The following is a 20,110-nucleotide window of genomic DNA, read 5'->3' as shown; positions in this document are numbered from 1 at the left end:
ACGTAAGTATGCGAGGCTGGAAAAGACATGTTGCTTACCTTTGGTGGAAATTGGATATTGATTCTGATGTGGTATTTCTTAGGCTGGAAAGTTCTTTTGGTTGTGATTCACTTAGTTGTTGGAGTTGTCTTACTGTGACGCTGAAAACCCAACGTGAGAAGGTGCGGTTTGGGCCCGGGCTTAAGTGTCTCTCCGAAAACGAGTGGACAATTCTTTTGTTCGCAGATATAACGGCAAAATATGCTGTTGCGGTTCATAAGGACTGACGTGGTGTCATTCACTCAATTAACCAGTAAGTCTGTTGATTATTCCAAGGCTGGTGCCATCCAATGTTCTGAATCACTCAAAGGAGGGAACCCGAAACGAACATCTCGCCAACTGAAAGAATATGTTTTCCCGCTCAAATCATTCAATACAATGGAAAAGATGTCAGAGTTGTATGTTTGCGCTGACTTGTCCAACAGTACATGCACAGTTTCTTGCCCATGACAGGTGCATGTAGTATCAATGGCCTATTCGCCATTTCGACTCGGAGCCAAAAGTAGCTCCCGATGCGATTCGCATGATTCCGGTCCTGTGGCCAATGGCGTTTTCTGTTAGTAATGGCTCTTCCCTGATCGGCTCCGCTGCATGTCGTTTGACCGCGCCCTTCTGACATACTCCCGTGGATAATTGAAGCACATAATACCCCTCTCAAGCTTCGAAACGAGACTTAGAATCAAAGGCAGGCACTCGCGAAAGATGCAAACATGGCCTGTCCCTTGTGAACATATCCTCTTCGACAGCCAAAGAATCACAAACCTCCGATTCCCCGCTGGCAGCTGGTCCTTCCAGCCGGTGTCGAGCGGCTGTTCACGGCTTACATCGGCGTGCAGCCGCACTCCAGCGACAATGACATCGAGCAAGTCAACGCAGCTGTTCAGGCTTGGCTTGACGGAGATGAAGACCCGCCACTGGCAAAAGAGCGGTTCAACTATTTGGATGGCGATGACTTGCCGGGTACAAGTATTTGGGTCTATTACTGGAACGATGAAGCGAGAGGGAAGCGAAGCTTGCAGCGACTCAGTCTCCCCTCAATACACTCCAGCCTGCCCGAGAACGTCCGGAAGAATGTTGGGTTATGGACCGAAAGTTTCCTCACACCGATTTCTCGACTGGAAACAAACTACTCTGGTCTCGATTACCTCCCTGGATTGGCGAAATTGCCGGGAACCAAGACGGCGGAACATGAGTTGACTGCGTACTGGGGCGCTGCGAGAGACCGTATTCCTGAATCTGCGCACGACCTCTTCGAGCAAGACGATGCAGCTCATGGCAGCAGGCCAGAAAAGGCACCGAAGGGACTTGGGCAACACCTGGTTGGGACAAATTATGACCACATGGTACACATCCGATCTGGACAATTCTGGGAGAACTGTGGCCCTGAAGAAACCGAATCCTATGAGAATAACCTGGAGCCAACTTTGAGGAGTGGTTTGGGTTACTTATGGGACAACCGCAATGATGGCGGAGCGATGGGGTTGAGGTATCTTGGCAACCGTGATGAAGCAGGCCATACGAAGAAAGAAACATGTGGCGCTGGGTTCTTCACGAGCTTGCAAGCCCTGGAGGAGTGGGCCAAGAAACACAAATCCCATCTCGCGATCTACCTCGGGGCTGTCAAGCACGCGAAGACATTCGGTAATGACAGGAAGTTCCGGACGTGGCATGAGGTATCGGTACTGAAGAAAGGCGAGGCTTCTTTTGAGTACGTCAACTGCCTACCCACCACTGGGGTAATTAGGTTCATCTCTTTGGATGACGTATCGAGGTAGTTGCAGTTTCATGGAGATAGGAAAAACACCATGGTTTTCGACTCTAAGCGTACACATGATGGCTCTTCCTTGGTGAGATGTGAAGCTCGGATGTGTTTGCCGCGGGCGGCATGCGGACATTTCTATATATACCGCGGGCTCTAGATCCGTACCGGTGTCACGGGTCTTCCCCCGGTGGTTGTCCGATATCCCGAAGATCGTCTCGGCCGCCGCTCTGAAGTCCCCGCTGATGTGGACATTTCAGCGGAAATACCGTTAGAGTCCATGTCGCTTGGCACTCCCACTTGACGATGGACGACTCACCGGAGCTAGCCACTCCCGAGGTGGAGTAGACGCGCAGGCCGATCGACTCGTTCTTTCCCATAAAAAGAACCATGTCTTTATTGCCCAGAACAACAGTTGCCGATTACCCTGTGTTCTTGGCTATGGAGTGCGTGCTGTCAACCAACATCCTATGAGCAGTGGTGTTCCAGAAAAGTCCTTGAAAGGACATCGGTCAAGCTTTAGTGTTGAATCGCTCATTTTCAGCGTGTCTGTAATTGTTGTATCAAACCAACCCTAATCATTTCAGTCTCTTCAAGAAACGATCACGCGAAAAAAAGGGTTGCATTGCGCATTAAATCATTGCCGTCCCTCGGGTCTCGCCGCACAACCAACGACGTCGCCGCTGCAAATCCATACCGCAGGCTCCAGTCTCTGATTTTCATACGCCGAATTATCCGCAATTCTCGCCCAACATCGCATCCCATTCACTACAAATAAGGCTTCCTATATTGATGAACGACGTGGCAGTCGAAGTCTGAGCGAGGGCCGGCCATAAGACACAAGTAGGTGCTTCGATGTCTGAGAGAGGTTTCCGTGACAGTACAAATGTAGTTTGCAATGGGATTCACCTTATCGGGGATGGGCACCTCCACGACATTCCTTTCGAGTAAAAGTGCCCCCCTTGTCAGGCGCCTTGGCATATTTGCGGACGTCATCACAAAGAGAGATGTACGGATACGACTGGTGAACGAAAGTGTCGAGAAGTGTCTGGCCGTGGTCGTAGAGAGTTGATTATGCTAGTCGCCATGTTGGTCATGGCCCAAGCTGGCTTAGTCCTGCCAGGCCTCAAACTCAATATCTTCGATGGATGGGATCTGGTAATGTCCTCTCTGGGACTGTTGACGGTTTGTTCTCCCGAAATGTAGGTCATTGTAGGCCATGTGGTGATGGTTCGCTTTTGGCGAGGTCAGGGCAGCTTTGATCGTCTTTGTGTTAGAAGAACATGCAGTACACCGTGACTACCATATTACGAACACGGGAGGCAATTGTTTTTCCCTTTACGACTAGCAAAGTTCTCTGCGAGGAAGATGGCACTGACGTCAGTTCACTTGAATGCCCAGATCAAAGCCTCCACTACCACTAGAAGAGAGTCGCCGAACTAGGATGGAACGTTCCGGCTGCTAATGAATATAGCTTTGAGAGCCTGCAAGAGAAGGGGTCGTGTGCCGGGCAGGTCTCAAATCATGCTCAATCTCAAGAACTACCTACACCTTGCAACCAGAAGAGCTTTTGACTTGGGCGACGAGTGACTACCGCAGAGTATTGTCTTCGAATATCGGCAAGTCAAAGAAGGTTTTTAGCTGATTACCTTACCTACCACCTAGAAGCGCATCTTGAGGGCTGTAGCGCACTGACGGACACTGGAAAGCTTCGGCCCACGTCGGCGCGCAAACAACCAACACGAAGATTCTCAAGATGGCTCATTCTGCTCATGCTATATCTTGCATGGCAAAAAGACATTAATTCTGATTAAGGGCGGAAAATACAAGCCAGGCTTGAATTGAAGTGGCTTAGCCGTCGAAGCCTGGGGAAGAGCCGAGCCTTGTTTAGTGGCCGACGGACTTGCCGAGAACACCAAGGATGCGGCAGCGGCTTCAATGACCTCGTCCAAGAACGGCATCTTGAGTAGCTGCAAATAACAGCACGGACAAGTGGAATGCTCGGAAGTCCAGAAACCTTCGGAATGCGGTGGGAGCCGCAGGCAAAATGCCGACGGGAGGCAAAGTTGTGGCTTGACCTAGGTAGCTTTAGGGTCCCCCACCTGAAAGCATGTCGTGAATAAACAAACATATCCTAGAAAGAATAACTAGATTCTAGCATTCTGGTGCCACGGAGTACCCAGTCCTGCTTGAAACTATTCAATTTCAAGACCACGCAGTTGTGTAATACACAGGGATGCCTTTTCCACTCGTGTAAGAAAACTTGCTCAGCCACATGCAACCAAGCGAAAGTTGAGTTGCAACAGCGTCTGGGAATGGCTCGCCCATCAGCGATATCAGTAAGCAAATAAAAAGAATAGCAATCAGTTTTCTTGTCAATGAAGATGTCCAAGCGCTCTCGTTGTTTATCAAATGGCAGCCGCAAGTAACTTTCGTTCGACTGTGTGGCTTCCAACCACGGTCACTGATCGTCAAGAGTTTAGGCCTGGAACGCTCCATTCTTCGGTTTCCCGGGGTAAGCTGGTTCACTCTCCGTGCAGCCAATGTAACTCCACAGCCTGCCTTCTTACGCGTAGAACATGTTCAGTGTCAAAGCGTTGGCAGCCAGTATCCAGTGCGCGCAGATCCCAAAGATGAGATGATCTGGAAGTCTGCATCTAATCATCCTTCTACGGCAAAGCTAAGCTTCCAGCTTTGTGGTTTGCCAAGACTGCCGGTTCATTTTGACTCCTAATCCCAGTAGATGGACCTGAATGGAGGCACCAATGATAGACTTGGCGCTGCAAGCTGAAGCGAATGCCACCTCGGGCTAGCCGCTCGCCGGATGTCACCAAAATAATTTCTGTATACACAGATTTCTCGATTTTTGAGGCATTAAGCTGGAGGCAGGAGACTAGAGGCCCTCATCCCGGATCAAGAGACATCGTTGCTGCAGGATGAGCCCCAGGCTTACTCAAGTTCTAACTGACGCGGCTTGTGGACTTTGCAACATTGCAACACTGTCCCAACTGCCGTGCATTGACAACAGGGACCGGATTGGATAGCTTGCTGTTTACCTGAGCCAACTCTTCGGGAGCCGCGCAGGAGCTGTTCAGGAGCCGAGATCCCCCACAAAAGAATACGGTATCGCGCATGCCGCGATGTCACCGGTCGGAGCCGAAGAGACGTAATCGCCTTCACCGCAACCCAGGCCAATGGCTGCCAAAGAGCCCTTCTCCCATATAACAAGGCTACACGTTACGTGTTTGTGTGGAGAGTTTTGTTTCTATTCTGGGTCTTAGTCAGGGGAAGCTTTAAGCATGGGAGCCTCATCCCACATGTCTCTGCGGTGTCGACTCCGCTTAAAAGGGGAAACGGGACGGGAAGTGGGCTACAAACGCCGGTTCGTCCCAATAAAGCCGGGGTGACGCGGTTTGCCAAGCGAGGCGCATTGGCCGATTGCGCAGCAGCAGCAGTAATCTCCCGTGTTGAACATCACGATTTGGGCAATGAGGAACATCGTGCAGTAGCCTGGTCTAAGTCAGCGAAAATCTTATAAGTTGTGTCTGTTCACCATGGAGTTCAGGCATTTCTCTCTTCATCAGCAGCAGCTTCTTGGCTTCAACTCGACTATCTCACTTCGCTCTTTCCTTTTCAGTTGTTTCTTAGTCTTTTCCTTCTTTAGAACTCGGCCAAAATGACTGTTACTCTTCGTTCCTTATTCACTGTCCTCGCGACGTCTGGCCTCGCGGCCGCCGCGGCCTCGTGGAACACGACCTGCACGACAAAGACGCAGCGAAAAGCATGGAACAACATGACAGACACCGAGAAGTCGGCGTACATCAACGCAGAACTCTGCTTGATGAACACCACCGCCAAAACCGACATTGAGGGTGCTATCAACCGCTGGGACGAGCTCGACTGGGCCCACATTGTGCAGTCCAACGTTATCCACAACACTGTAGGGTCTTCTAAAAACACGAACTTTTGATTGGACAAGGAGATCTAATCAGATAATCAACACAGGGATCTTTCCTCCCCTGGCACCGCTACTTCATGCGTGTCCACGAGTACTTGCTTCAGTCTGAGTGCGGCTACGAGGGTGGCCAGCCGTACTGGAACGAGGTCCTCGACATGGATGCCCTCAACCAGTCTGTTGTCTTCGATCCCGACACTGGTTTTGGTGGTGAGGGCGGCGACTGCGTTACCGACGGCCCCTTCGTCAACCTGACGCTTCACATCAACTCCACCTCCAACTACGCCAACGACTGCCTGACTCGCTCCTTCAACTCCAATGGCTTCCAGACTGGCCAGCAACAATACATCGATGAGTGCTTCGCCTCCGATAATTACACCGCGGCGTTCGAGTGCTACCAAGTCAACCCCCATACCGCCGGCCACTCTGCTGTTGGTGGCACCGTAAGCTTGACCTTGCCCAAATCCATTGGCTTATTGATAACTGACGCCGTTCCGACAGATGCTTGATGTTGTCGGTAGCCCCGGTGACCCGCTCTTCTTCCTTCACCACACAAACTTGGACCGTCTCTGGTGGGAGTGGCAGCAGGCCAACCTCACTACCCGCTTGACCGACATGGGTGGCCGCAACATTCCCCTGGACAGCTATCTCGAGCAAAACGGTATGGAGTACCCCAGCGCTTCCATCCTAGACTATGACGGTGACTCTGGCAACGAAACTACTCTCAACCACAACTTGTGGATGGTTGGTATCATGCCTAACGCCACGATTGCCGAAGTCATGGATCTGGGTAGCGACGTGATGTGCGCCGAGTACGTCTAAGTCATTGATTTGGATGACAACTGATCAGCGTTTTCTTGAATGTAAATAGTATCGACCATGGTACACAAGATACAGGTCAAAAATGCGAGTAACTTTTTATCTTTGATTCAAACAAGACTGCTCTCCACAAAGCTTTTTGGGGATATATGTGACAAAGCCTTTTGACATCTCGCGCAAGCTCCATCCCAACCACCGCTTTCGGTCATTACCATTAACATTATCATAGTAAGGAGCGGATCAGTTAATCTTTGCATGCCTGTCCCGTATCAATCCATTATTTGAAAATTGCACTCAGATGTCGTCGAATTTGGACATCTTCAGAAGCCCACCATCTCCTTCATCTAGCTGCACCGTAACGACCTTTGACTCTTTCTGCTGTTCCCGCAAGCCTCCCAAGTCTTCAAGACGCTCTCTCGCATTCCGGTCTAGTCCGTGGACCAGTGTCGCAAGAACGCTGCTCTTCCACAGACTTGCCTTCCAACGCCAGGTCTGGTAGATTGCAGCACTCAGGAAAGCAGCTGTCAGCAGGACAGTGAGTAGAGGTAACGTTAGGAAACTCCATTCGACATGGATGTAACTTTCCACGGTATGTGCTAGTCCAGTGACATTGGTGCCCTTAAAACTTCGGAAGCTGACTGTGACGCTGGTGGCGAGATCGTTCATCAGCATGTCGATACCGCCTGGGTACTCGTAGTAGTTCCAGTAGAACGCTTGGACAATGTCGGTGTCGAAGAATGTCTCGCCGCTAGAGATACCAACGGTGAGGTTGACGATCACCTTGTCAGGACTGGTGATGGTTTGATTGAGAACCTCCTCATTACGCGATGCCGAGCCATTGCGGAACAGGTTTGAGAACCACGAGCGCATGCCCATCATGACCTTCATGTCAATGGGATACGTCTCATTGCCGCTCTCGCCACTGATGTAGATGGGCTCCAGGTCATTAGTTGTAGCAGTGGGAACAGAATCGTTGGTCTGGACATGGGTGATTGTCTCGTTGAGTTCGCCATTCTTGATTGAAGACTTGAGGGTTTGGACGCAAGCCTGCAATGTGCACTGCCTCGCCCAGGGTGCAACAACGCCGGCAGTACCATTCTGCTTCTCGGTTCCCATAAATACGACCTTCATGATGGTTGAGTAGGTCATATCTCCTAGGCCTCTAGGAAATAAGGGGGTCATGCTGAAAACATCAGCGTGAGTCTTGAGCCTGGCTCCATTATCCAGAGCCCAGCCACACTGTGTCATGTCCTCCGTCGAGCCTTCTTCGCAGGACCTGGTCATGAATTCGGTCTGATCGATACAAGTATTACACACACCAAGAGTCTCGAATGGTTCCCAGGTGCAATTACCAGTCTGGCAGTTGACAGGAAGGCTTAACCACGGCTTGCCGTTCTCAGCGAAGAGGCCGTTGTAGACCGCAGCTTTAAACGGCAGAATAGGGATGAATCCTTCCGACGCAGTCTGACTGCTCAATGCAATCATGTACTGCTGAGAGCGCAGGTTGGTGGCGCCTTCGTTGGAATCGGTAGTACGAGCGTGGAAAGTGGCAATTTGCTGTGCAAACGGACTGAATGCCAAGGTGAGAATGGCAACAAAAGCGCCGAATGACCCTAGAAATCTGAACAAATGTAATATCAGTCCCCTTCTTACTGTATATATGGCGGGGTCGGCCTACCCTCCGCGGAGCTTGAGGAGCATCATCAAGGCTCCCCAGGTCCCTCGACTTGCATCGTCGAAAACCTCCATGTCAGACAGAGGTTCGCGACGAGTCTTGAAGTGAATCCATTTAAGCTGACTGATACCACTGGAGAGAACAACGGCAATAGTTGCAGTCGCGACAGTGGCGAGCATTGCAATTACGGCGTTGATGGTGATTTGGAATCGCCATGATGCCAAGGGCCGACCATCATACGCAGCAAGCACGCCGATGATGGCAGCAACAGCGAGAACGGTGACGCAAAGACTGGCTATTTCAAAGGTCCATGTTCCTGAGTTGGAAACTTCTCGGGCTTGATGTGTCTTCTCTGAGATTCTGCTCCAGCGAGTGGATCGTCTCGACTCGCCAGTGCTACTCAACGCAGGTTCGCTGCCAGGTACATCTTCAGGATGAACAGAAACGTAGGGCGATTGATAGGCTTTGTAAGATCCCAGGCTCTGTCGTTTGTCGGGGCTCTGAATGAACGGGCTGTCTGGCTGGCTGACAAAAATAGTGTCTTCAGAGCTCGTGCTCGCATTATGCGAGTGTTGACGGTACTGGTGTGCCATTGCGCTTGGTCGCGATCCTGGTCGCATGTGTCAACGGCTTCTGGCAGAAAAGCAAACACAGATGATCCGATCAAACGGCAAGTTGCATGGTGGCTGGAGTCCGGGGAGCCTCAACTAATACCAGTTTGCCTAGAAAGCTTGTCTTACTCTTGGAGCCTGGGCAACGCCGACGGCATCCCTCCGAGACGGAGTGGGATGCCTGCTGACAGGTCACCATCAGAATGCAAGATGCATGTCACATATCGGAGCCTGAACAGAATGCGACGAATGCCGTTGGATCGTTGGTTGTGTATTCATTGCTAACGTCAGCCGACGTCCTGTGTCATTGGTTGTTCTCCCTGCAGGCCGACTCGAGCTACCAAAGACGGCAGTGATCTGGGCCCATGGGGGCTGAACTGAACCAACCCTGTACACGGACGACGGTGGTTGGGTATCTTTTGTTCTTCCGTCTCTCAAAACCCCTCAGATTCGTGACTCTTGTTTCTCCTCCCGTCCCCCCTCTTCAATCACTTCTGTCCACCCAGAGGCTCTAACGGAGGCCCAGGTCCGCGCCGAGCCACGTTGTGCAGATCGCTGGCTTATTTTTGGAATTGTGCCGTTCTGCCATAGGGCAAAAGAGCGCAGTTGTGGGCAGAAACAAGGCTGGCATGCTGCGATGCAACTTTAAGACAGTGACGCTAACGACGGCACAGCAGCAAGATAAGACGCAATCGATGCTATCTGCATATGTCGCCTTCGCTCCGCCACTCGACACCCTCCCGCTCGAGGGAGGTGTTGGCCGTAGGGCTGCGAATCGGGCAGGTCACGATGCCCGTCGCTGTTCAGCTGGATGCTGCTCGTCGCATGGTTGGCGCGCCTCTTCCACATGCGCGAGTAAGCTGTGTCTCTACGTCTATGCCAAGGCCGCGACGGAAGCAAGGAGACCAGAGAACAAGGCGATAGACGCAGACGGCATCTTCGAGTCGGCAGCTCCCTTGGAAGATCCGGTGGCAGCGGCGTATCCCAACTCGCTGTAGACGCTGGTTGCCTGCTCATTGCTGAGGGTAGCCTTGCAAGGATCGGTGTCGAACGTGGGAGTCGCGGTGACGCCGCAGACGCTGGTAGCCTCAGAGTTGTAAGTCGTTGTAGAGGCGTAGCTCATGCTGCCAACGGCCGTGGGGCAGGTCTTGGTGAAGGTTGGCTCAGAGCCGTCGCTCTCAACAGTGAAGTCGAAGCTGCCGTTGGCGACACGAGGGTTCAGGTTGAACTCGCTGTAGGTAGGCTGCTCGGTGAACTCGCACTGCGCGCCCAGGCCGTAGACCCAAGCGAAGGTGTAGTCCCCCGCGGCGAGGTGACCGGTGTAGCCAACCTCGAGGTGCGGGCCGTCACCAAACTCGGTGTCGTTCAAGATGGTGGCGCCAAGGGAGCCGTGAGCAGCGGTGCGAAGGTAGGAGTTCTTGTTTCTCGAGTAGATGTCCCAGACAAAGCCGTAACCGTAATGGTAGGCCACGTTGGGGTTCTGGATGTTGAGGAGGACCGGGTAGCCCTTGGAAGTCATACCGTACTTGCCGCCATCACGAGGGAAGACGAGATCGAGTTCGACGGCGTTTTCAGGAATGTCGGCGCTGACAATTTGCGCGCAGGAAGCAAGAAGGGCGGCGCCAAGGCACCAGAGCCGTTGAGAAACCATTGTGAATCGGTGTTGGTTTGCTGATCGCTGCTGATCGTCGTTCAGGTTGCCGAATGTCTCAGTGATCAACTGCAGGTGTTGGATTCTGCCCCCAAAAGTGCTGATCCAGATGCACAGCCATCGTGGAGCGCGGGGGTTTAAAAGAAAAACGTGGGCGGTCTACGACAGCTTCAGTGTTTTTTGCGTGAGGGCGTCAGGATCACACTAATCTCCGATCATGATCCCGGCCCACTGCGTTGTTTATTTAACATAAAACGTCGCTAATCATCGTCACTGCATTAGTCCCTTGTCAATTTCCGTGCAACACTCAACAGAGAGCCAACCGAAATGCTCAAATGGGGGGGCGTCCACCAATGGCTGCACGCGACATCGTGTGTTCATTAACGCGGGTGGTGTTTTGCTCATTTAAGCTTCTTATCAGAAGAGCCCTATGGCCCTCAGGCTTTGAGCGACTCATTAAACATTACACCATTCGCTGCCGCCTCCCCACCGGTTGCCCCTTCATGCCTCCTCCTCTTGCAGCTTCTTCTCCTGTGCCTGGCCCCCGGCGCTGACTTCGCACACGTACGTCTTGAACTTGCGCGCCGGCACGTTGTTGCTGAACATCTCTTGGATTTCAGCGTAGTTGCGACCCTTCATCTCGGGGAAGTAGTAGTAGAGCCAGACACACATGGGCAGAGACAGGCCGAAAAAGATGAAGCAGACCTTCCCGCCCAGGTTAAGTTGATCCGTGTTAATCAGGTAGGGCATCACCTGCTGCACCAGGCAAGACGCCGCAGTCGAGCACATGATGTTGATGCTGTAGGTTTTTTGACGGAGTTGCACACTGTTTTTTTCGCAATCTCGTTAGCAAGCCAGTCCTTGTTACAAATTTGAACGGGCCCCCGGTCTGTCGCGGCCCACAACCCGGTGTCCCGGCATCACCGTCTCGCCAACACTGGGGCTTCAGGGTCAAACCGTTTGACTGGTTCTGGGTCCCGAGTTTCAACACATGGGAACATGGTATCCGTGCAGCTTACCTCGCAGTTTCTCCGCCAACAGAGTACGCAACGGCGCCAAGGGTCGCCTGATACAAGTATCCCCAGACCACCATGAAAGCCACTGTCGCTGACAGAGATGTTTGAGTGCCGATGGTGCTGATGCCGCCGATAAGGAGCAGAAGAGCGGTCATTGTACAGACACCGCCAACGATCAAGGGACGTCGTCCGTATCTGTCGACCAGCGGCCATGATGTCATGTTACCGACAAACTGGATCGCGTAGGCGGCTTGGCCGATCGCCAAGGGGTTGTTGACTCCGGCAAGACGGAAGTAATACTAATGACATGTCAGTTCTTGTGTCTGTCATTTTGTTATCATTGTGTACGAACCGTCAAATAACCGCTAACAAAATTCACGCCGATCGCCTGTTGCGCGAGATACACCATGACAATGATAAGAGTGCGGCGCCCGTTCGAGCCCTTGAAGCAATCAAGCCAGCGGCTGGACTCTTGCTCCTTCTTGGCCTCCTGCTCTTTAGCAATGGCAATTGTTGCTACGGCCATAGCCCCATCAACATCAAACTTGGGTCCGTTGAATCGTCGGTATGAGTTAGCTGCCTCCTCCCGGCGGCCCTTGATGAGGAGCCAACTCGGGGACTCCGGAAGGAAAGGAAGACCAAGGAGAAGCAGGCCGGGAGGAATAAGCTGGGTGATGAGAGGGATTCTCCATGACAAGTCGTTGTTGTAGTGATCACTCCCCAGCACCGTCACTGAGTTGAGCCACTGGCCGATAGTGATCATCGTGTTGACCAACACGAGGCACACGCCACGCATCTTGACTGGGGCCAGCTCAGCAACAAACACCGGGCCTAGCGAATGGCCCAGACCGAATCCGAAAGTGGCAACGGTCTTGCCGCCGAACAACATGAGAACGGTCGTGCTGAAGTATTGGAGGATGATACCACCCACGCAGATGAAGCAGGCGATGATGATGGTTCGCTTGCGGCCGATGAAGTCGCTAACGATGCCTGTTGCGAAAGCCGAGACGAAAATACCGATTGTACCGCCGGCGTTGAGAATTTGTTGGTCGCGGGCTGCGACAACCCATTTTCCGCCGACTTCGTGACCGAATCTTTTAGCAAAGGGTGTGACTGCGAGCAATTTCCCGATCGTGGTGACTTCATATCCGAAATTAATCGGCAGAAGGTAAATCATCAAACCTGTCAGTTGGTCAGGTTAGTATGTGGTGGTCAAGCTACAAGGCGAATCGGATGAACTGACAGAAACCCAAAACGCGCTTGTTGTCCCAAAAATCCGCAAATGTGAGCTTGTCATTGACCGCAGTTGTTGGAAGGGCGGCCGCAGCTGCGACATTCACGTCCTCAAGCTGTTCCGAACGCTGCTTGTCTTCATGTTGGACCGTTGGTTCGGCCTTCGTATCCGCCATGCTGGGCTACGAATACTCGGTACTGACGGCTTGGATTAGTGGAACGGACCTCGTTGCAAAGACAATCAAGTATCGTGCTCTAGGGACCTCGACTGTCCAAGGCTCCAGGATCCGGTGGGATCGCCCAAAGTCTTATACTCTGGGGAAACTGTCATCGCGTGAACCAAGTTCAGGGGCTTGCCAGCTCTCCCCGTGGGTGAATGGAGAGCGCTCCCCGCCCTCCGCAGTTTCCACGTGGAGGTGACATCTCCCGAGTGCCAGAATGCTAAAGACTACCGTCTTTGGCACAACATGGACCTGGTGAAGACATGACTCGGAGGCTGGGGGCGGGGAAGAGGCCTGCATTTGCGGGTTAGCGCCGCGGGACCTGTTCTCTTGCAGGTTCTTTTGCGGAGGCCACGACCAACCTGAACACACCGAGTGGAATTTCGTAGACGGAAATTGGTTGTGACGGCTCCGGCGGTGGGCCGGGATTGAATCTCACACCTCTTTGCTCCGGAGTCCCAGCCAAAAACATCACTCAAGAGCCTACCAACGAAAAACGAATATCGGACCCTAGACACACTCGGCTGGCATACCCGGCTAGCTAGCAGCGGCACGTACATGCGAGATTCCGTTTCAAGCAATTCTTAGCCCTCGTGGCTTCGTCAGTGAGTCGATCGCCGAACTGATTGGGCATTTTTTGCCCTTCCGAGCTCCGTTTTCCGTCTTCCGACCCCACACCAACCCCGGATCCCTCCGCACATTGCCTCGGATTCGGCAAGGTCCCAGGGTTTCGGGATCACCAGCTTTGGAGGAAACACGGTGGTGTTGGCTTCAGGTCGCGATTGGGCTGTGAGAGGCTTAGACATGTTTTGAATGGGGTGTAGCGGTGGTTCTGCCATGTTCTCATTGACACCTAGTGTTTTTGGAGTCACTACTATCCTACTTGACCATCTAAATGGCTGGGATGGCTTGCTGAAGTCAAAACTATATTTGGGTGACATTCGCTGAAAGCAAACCTCAGCACAAATGGCCTGCGGAAGGGCATTGACCACAATGTCTTTGCGTGAAAGATTGGTCTCTTTCTGTGAGACTGCGTCATGCCAGCTTGGAGTCATTGTTTCGAATCCAATATCATGGACCACTGGCCGTATGCCTTAGGACAAGCCCGTCACGTAGCTCAGATTCTCTGCATGATTTCATACCTCTCACACAACTCGTTGAATAAAAAAAAAAACAGGATGTAAGTATCGCTCATTGAATATCAGCTTCACAGCATGCAGCTGAACAGCCCGACCCAGATTAGAACAGAACACCCTTTGTCTGCTGCTTGTCACTCAAGCGATGGTTCTTCATCAAAGAAACCCAAACAATCGATCCAACTAATGCCACCAACGACGCGATGATCATGATCTTCTGCGTTTCACCGTACGCACGAATGATGGCGTCTCTCTCGGGAGTACCCATTGGGTAACTGAGCTGAGTGACAAGATCACCATAGATGAGGAGGGCCTGGCCCTTGAGTTCGTCGGGAAGGTAGCGCTCTAGCTTCGAGGGCATCAAGTTGGTCCAAATGGCACCACTAATAGATTGGCCAATAGCACCTCCAACACTGGTGACGAGAGCCAGTAGAGCGAGACCGACGGCAACATCGCGATGAGCAACGGAAGCCATGATGGCAATCTGCTCGACCATGACAATTGTGCCACCGGCGAAAGAGCCGAGAACCTCGCACATGATGACAAGGCCGAGGTGAGTATCGGGCATACGGAACTTGATCATCAAACCGGTAGAAAGCATCTGAAGAGGAATCGCCGCCAGTCCAAGCCACTTGTATCGGTCGGTGAAGCGCATGAGACTGGACACAAGAGATGTCAGTGCAGAACTAACGGTAGTATTACGACAATCACTCACAGGCCAACCGGAACCGCCCAAGCACAAGATACAATATTGAAGATATTGGTGATGAAGCCAGCTCTGGAAACACTGAGGTCGTAGACGACCTGCAAATAAGACGAAAACTGAACCTTGTAACAGCTACCGCGACGTTAGAGTTGAAATGCTAATAATCCATCTGAAGTTTTGGACTTACTAGAAACTGATCCACATGTTCCCTCCGAGTAAACAAGCGACCAGGACTGTTCTGTTCTGAAATAACTCCCAAGGAATGAAAGTCTTTGGCGCAACGTACTTCTCATATAGTGGGAATGCGATCAAGAGAAGACCACCGATAACGATCATCGCGATAATTCTGGGCTCAACCCACTTGTGTGCCTGGTAACCAGCGATGCTGAATGGCAGCAGAAACAGCGAGAACCCAGCAACGACGATAAGGATTCCGGCAACATCAAATTCGATTAACCAGTATTTCACCGACTCCCAGAAGGTGCGGTTGGTATGGGGTTTGACGTAGAGACCGAGTTTCTTGGCTCGGTTCAACTGGAGGGTAAAGATGATAATCAGGGGGGCGCAAATAACCGGGATGATGATTGTGAAAGCACCGTATCCCCATCTCCAAGTGCTGCCGTCAAGGAAAGCTTGAGCAGCTGCAGGCCCGGCAAAGGTGTTCGAGACGTAGGGTGTGGATGTAAAGCCGAAGAGAATCATTCGGTTGCGAAGCGTCGAGGTATCGGCCATGAAGATGTTGAGAACGTAACCAATACCATTCATACCAGTCCAGAAGAACGTTTGACCTGCAGCATAGGTTTCAACGTTGTTACAAGTCGCCATGAGAATCAAAGCTACGGGATCATATCAGTTCGTGTCTCCGGCAACATCGACGAAGGCTTCATACAGATGACAACACAAACCAACATGATGCAGAGGCCTTGCATTCTACCAATCACGTCGATAATGCGCGCAAGCGGTAGCTTGCTGACCCCTGCCACGATGTTGGAGATGATGCCCGTAGCGGCCATAAGGCCATGGAGACCGAAGTCACTGACTGCATAAGGCAGTAGAGAGCTAGCAATTTGTTGTTGTAGCGAGTCTGTGAAGAAGACAAGCCAGATGCTGGAATGAGGTGAGCAGATGCAACCGGAAGATTTATGGAGACTGTGCATACAAGATGTAGGCGACAATAAGCCACGGCTTGGTCCATGTTTGAGTCAAGGCCTCAATCTTCTCGACACCTGCAAGTCCGCCGGTGTTGGGATCGATTTCGGAACTGGGCTTCTCATCGACGATCTCGGGATCCTTGTCGTCAATCGGGGCTGGGACGGGACGCTCAGGAGCAATCTCTGGTGAGCTCGCGGCTTCGTTTGGGGAAGCCATGTTGTCTTGAGGCCACAAGCCGCTTGAATGGGCGAGTCCGGGAATCTGGTCGTGGAACGTGTAGGCCCAAAAGACTCAACTGTGAAGAATGCAACGGCGGCGAGGCAAGGGTTCTTGTATCCTCCCAGCAACACAAAAGGCACCAAGAGATGGGCCGCAGGAATGGTGGGACGAACACATGGTTGTGCGCAGTGGACAATGCAACAACGCGTGCCGATACGGTCTTGAGTACATAGTGCAGCGCTCTTGGCCATGGGAAGTAACGTCGATTGACGGGCGGCGACATGGTTCTCGGGCAGGCTCGGCCAATGTTCGTCTGAGGGGGCCGAGAACACAGTATGAGTGGTTCGCTAGTGGCTCGAAGGATCGCGATGTGGATTCGGGGGCCTAGATTGATAAGATCAAATTTTTTTCACGACTCGAGTGGTGTCATTGGAGGATCGAAATCCATGCCGGGGCGACGTTGCTCTCGTAGGGGTGTTTATTGAGAGCGAACTCCTTCTTGTCTTTATTGCCGACGACTTAAAGGGTACGTTGCCCGAGCTGTCAGATGATAACCCAATGAAGGATGAGATGCATGATGGGTCAAGTGCATCGGGCCGTGGTCTTCAGAGGCAGCCAGCCCGTGCTAACGATGAAGCTCGGGAATGGCGCAGAACCCTCCTAACCACCGAGACTTCGTTCATTCGCAGGGGACAACCCTATCCTATCTTACCTATCACGACCCATGACGCCTTGGCATTGAGTGAATAAAGCACTGAACGAAGAAATTTGCGACTCTAGTACACACTTCAGAATGATCCTTTCGCTTTCTCAACCAGATTCAGCCTCGGAACCGATCGCACACATTTCAAGCTTTCTTATCGTGCCTGTCAGTGTAAACCCAGAACATCAGATGATTGTTCAGAAAGCATGTCTGTTCGGGTACCTCTGCCTGAAGCATCCACAACACCACCTGGGCGGGACCACCGTCACAACGAGACTAGTCCTAATTGACCATTAACTGCAACTCAACCCACTCAAGCACGAGTAGCATTTCGTGTGAGAAATATCGCTCGCTCTCAGCTTTCAAATTGATTTCTCCGTAATGGCTTTCCGAATTCGCGATTGGTAGTTCAACGAGGGAATCCCACATGCCGGACTGCCGGGTTCAAGATTGGGTGGGGTTTGCATAGATCAAAGCACCGTCAGTGTTCCCCTTGGCATAACAGCTCGTTTCCATATATCGGTGTTTACAAGATTGGAGACTGCCAAGTAGATGTCAAGTCTCATCCTCCGTAAGGTCATTCGGCAGAATCAAGACTCGACGTACCAGTCTCTGTCTCGGAACATGAACCTCAATGATGGTGTATTGGTGAGGGTTGAAGCTTCAATCCAGGTTATTTACGCAGACCCCAGCACTGTCGAGATCGTCAGGCAGCAGCTCAGCTCATTGGGTCATGGCTGCGACGACTTCCACAGCAAGAATTAGGTAAGGCTAGTGCTTTAGAAGCCTCGGCGCTTGTACATTCGTTGTTTGGGAGCACTGGCGGGATGGGCGGTGCTAGGAACTACTCGAAGCCGATCACCTGCCCTGGTCTCCATGCAGCAAGTGCTTACCGCTCATACCGCTCACAGCACTTGTGCTCTCATGAATGCCATTTTCCTGGGTTGAAGTTTTCAGTAGAGCGTGGCGGTATTGTGGGTCATTCGGTGCCGCGACACACTTGCCGTCCCTGTTGTCTTACGAAAATTATTGATCATTGAAGAGGCCGTACATACGGGTCGGAAATTTTGGAACATTGCGAACCATACTAAGCTACTCATTCTTGGACGTGGCATGAACCTCCGCAATCAACACCCACCGAAAACTACTGACACCTACGCCATCATTGACACCAAAACCCGGAGACACCTTAACCATGGATGCGTTTGAAGACTGTCCACCTGAGGTCCGCCTACGTATCATAGAAAGCATTGAAACTCGCGAGGACGTCTCGGCGCTTGGTCTAGCATCACCGGCCATTTGTCAGCAGTGTAAGGCCGATAGAAAACGAATCATGCGCACTTTCGTGTCGCGGGACCTAGATGGGGAACATCTCGACGATGCCCCTGGCCGTTATATTCTTTCCAAGATACGACGCTGGCTCGTATGATCGAAAACTCTACAATCACGCACATCTGAAGAGGTGGGCTTCCGGTGAGCTTTCGATCCCTCTCAACGAGATGGCCGTTTTCCTACTTCTGAAGCTCGATTCATTCTTTCAACGAATTTGGCTTTTAATCGACGACTTCTTGTCAAAAGCAACTGCTCCGTCTCTTCCGGAAGCTTACAAGATGATGCCTAGAGTCCCCGCCAAGTCTTTGCGGCCGGGCTTTTCGTCCGACGGCCTTATATGGTCATGGCAACGAAGGAAGTTCGACATCAGCAAGCTTACCGAATGTGAAAGGTGCAAAGTTTTCGAATCTTTTGTTCGCTAAGAGGCGATTTGCAAGATCTACGGACCCCAATGCAAGGAGCCGGCTAACTACCCTGATGGTGTTACCCAATGTGATGCAGCCACGTTTCGGAAGATAGACGTCCATCTTTGTCACTGGAAATGGGGAATTCTGGATATTTACAAGAAAGAAAGCGCAGCAAATGTGGAGCATCTCGAGAACCTCGCATCCATCCGGGAGTGTATTGTTTCTCTATACTGGGGACTGATCTCTAGCGATCTCGAATTGCGACCCAAACTGAAAATCAATTACCCAGAATTTGAGAATTCACCGTCTCTCAATCCCAACAATTTTGTTCAAGATCCAAAAACTGATCTTCTCATATCTTTGATGGCCAGTTGCGAATGTGACTGTATGACGAGCATGCTCCGACTTGAGCCTCGCTATTTAAAGCCATTTCTGGAAAGATTTTCGACAGCAGCTGAAGAGGTCGGATGCAGACTGGGCTTTTTCACCCCTCTAAGTACTACCTCTGGCGTGTTGGTCCGGGAACCGACGAGCAGGCGTTCTATTGCGATGGCTTCAGTCGACTACTCAGGCAAAGAGCCACATATGTGTTTGAAGACGACCGTTTCTTTCCTGGAGTTGGAAGATTGCCCAAAATCAGCTAATATGAGTCTGCGTGTCATCAGAAGGGTTTCAAACCTTTTCAGGGGCCAGATGGCGTAAAGCAAGGTCCGAAAGGATACCAGCACATTGCGTATGGTCACCTACTTATCTCCCTCGGCCAGAAGCTGTCTCCTTTTTGGCAGTGAGACAAATTGAGGACAGGCTTACAGGTTCCAAAATGAGGATATGCCGCACCGCAGCCCTTAAGCCGTCATGGACGCAATCTGGGAGGCAATTAATTGCTTTGTATTGAGTATTGAGGCCAAAGCTTGGATCTCTCTACCACATCACGTAGGGACGTGAATGCAGCCATACGAAAGCCGGACACCGAATTTCCATCAAATCAAATGTTCAAAGGCCAAAGACTCCCCATATCGCGTTAGATACCAGTCTGCACTGCTGAGAACTGATCTTCGCTCGATATACTAAGCCTAGAATCCAAGGCCCGTGAGACAGCCAGATGACTTTGGACAGTCTCTCGGAAAGAAGTCAATCCGTGAGAGCCCAAGCCGGTTCCCAGCTGTCAGCAAGCTTCCCCAGGAGCTTTGGTAGCAGGTGCCGGCAAAATTTCCCTCCGTTCTTTAGCTTCAAAACCCTTCTGCGTTGGGCGTGTTCTTCTTGTACCACGTTCGTCACATCCCTTCCTGTACAGGTAGAAATCGTAGGAATACCGATGACATGGGTCATTACTTAGGTCAACGGCCTGGCTGCGATCCGGTATCCACGTCGTTGTCTTAGGACTGCCGGGCATGTTTGATCCGAGCCCAATGGGTCGTTCCTACCAATAGGAGTCGATCTAATTCAAAGAATGTAAGCTATTGTCCCGACTTGGTC

General features: G+C 51.7%; 6 protein-coding genes across 6 annotated transcripts; 2 read left to right on the top strand and 4 right to left on the bottom strand.

Annotated features, from left to right (window-relative positions):
- Nucleotides 1-1,379: 1,379 nt before the first annotated feature.
- Nucleotides 1,380-1,814, top strand: oxd-0 (Phenylacetaldoxime dehydratase; the record flags this gene model as incomplete). Its single annotated transcript, XM_037329141.1, has 1 exon — nucleotides 1,380-1,814. The coding sequence occupies one exon, from the start codon at nucleotides 1,380-1,382 to the stop codon at nucleotides 1,812-1,814; it is 435 nt and encodes a 144-aa protein (XP_037172067.1).
- A 3,660-nt stretch (nucleotides 1,815-5,474) lies between these two features.
- Nucleotides 5,475-6,575, top strand: ustQ-5 (Tyrosinase ustQ; the record flags this gene model as incomplete). The annotated part of the gene is made up of 3 exons (XM_037329140.1): nucleotides 5,475-5,738; nucleotides 5,804-6,196; nucleotides 6,255-6,575. 3 exons carry the CDS (start codon nucleotides 5,475-5,477, stop codon nucleotides 6,573-6,575), a joined length of 978 nt encoding a protein of 325 aa, XP_037172066.1.
- Nucleotides 6,576-6,866: 291 nt separating this feature from the next.
- On the bottom strand, nucleotides 6,867-8,840 carry CGCA056_v013897 (uncharacterized protein; the record flags this gene model as incomplete). Its single annotated transcript, XM_037329139.1, has 2 exons — nucleotides 6,867-8,193; nucleotides 8,251-8,840. 2 exons carry the CDS (start codon nucleotides 8,838-8,840, stop codon nucleotides 6,867-6,869), a joined length of 1,917 nt encoding a protein of 638 aa, XP_037172065.1.
- Nucleotides 8,841-9,732: 892 nt separating this feature from the next.
- CGCA056_v013896 (uncharacterized protein) lies at nucleotides 9,733-10,509 on the bottom strand (the record flags this gene model as incomplete). The annotated part of the gene is made up of 1 exon (XM_037329138.1): nucleotides 9,733-10,509. The coding sequence occupies one exon, from the start codon at nucleotides 10,507-10,509 to the stop codon at nucleotides 9,733-9,735; it is 777 nt and encodes a 258-aa protein (XP_037172261.1).
- Nucleotides 10,510-11,010: 501 nt separating this feature from the next.
- On the bottom strand, nucleotides 11,011-12,934 carry CGCA056_v013895 (General alpha-glucoside permease; the record flags this gene model as incomplete). The annotated part of the gene is made up of 4 exons (XM_037329137.1): nucleotides 11,011-11,335; nucleotides 11,529-11,824; nucleotides 11,878-12,707; nucleotides 12,769-12,934. The coding sequence occupies 4 exons, from the start codon at nucleotides 12,932-12,934 to the stop codon at nucleotides 11,011-11,013; spliced, it is 1,617 nt and encodes a 538-aa protein (XP_037171904.1).
- Nucleotides 12,935-14,218: 1,284 nt separating this feature from the next.
- On the bottom strand, nucleotides 14,219-16,189 carry MFS2-2 (MFS siderochrome iron transporter 1; the record flags this gene model as incomplete). The annotated part of the gene is made up of 5 exons (XM_037329136.1): nucleotides 14,219-14,774; nucleotides 14,831-14,953; nucleotides 15,009-15,657; nucleotides 15,711-15,928; nucleotides 15,981-16,189. 5 exons carry the CDS (start codon nucleotides 16,187-16,189, stop codon nucleotides 14,219-14,221), a joined length of 1,755 nt encoding a protein of 584 aa, XP_037172155.1.
- Between the last annotated feature and the right edge of the window lie 3,921 nt (nucleotides 16,190-20,110).

The sequence above is a fragment of the Colletotrichum aenigma genome, assembly GCF_013390185.1.
Source record: "Colletotrichum aenigma strain Cg56 chromosome Unknown KSG_Cg56_contig10, whole genome shotgun sequence".
In the NCBI taxonomy this organism is placed as follows: domain Eukaryota; kingdom Fungi; phylum Ascomycota; class Sordariomycetes; order Glomerellales; family Glomerellaceae; genus Colletotrichum; species Colletotrichum aenigma.
This window is presented reverse-complemented; position numbering and strand designations above follow the sequence as displayed.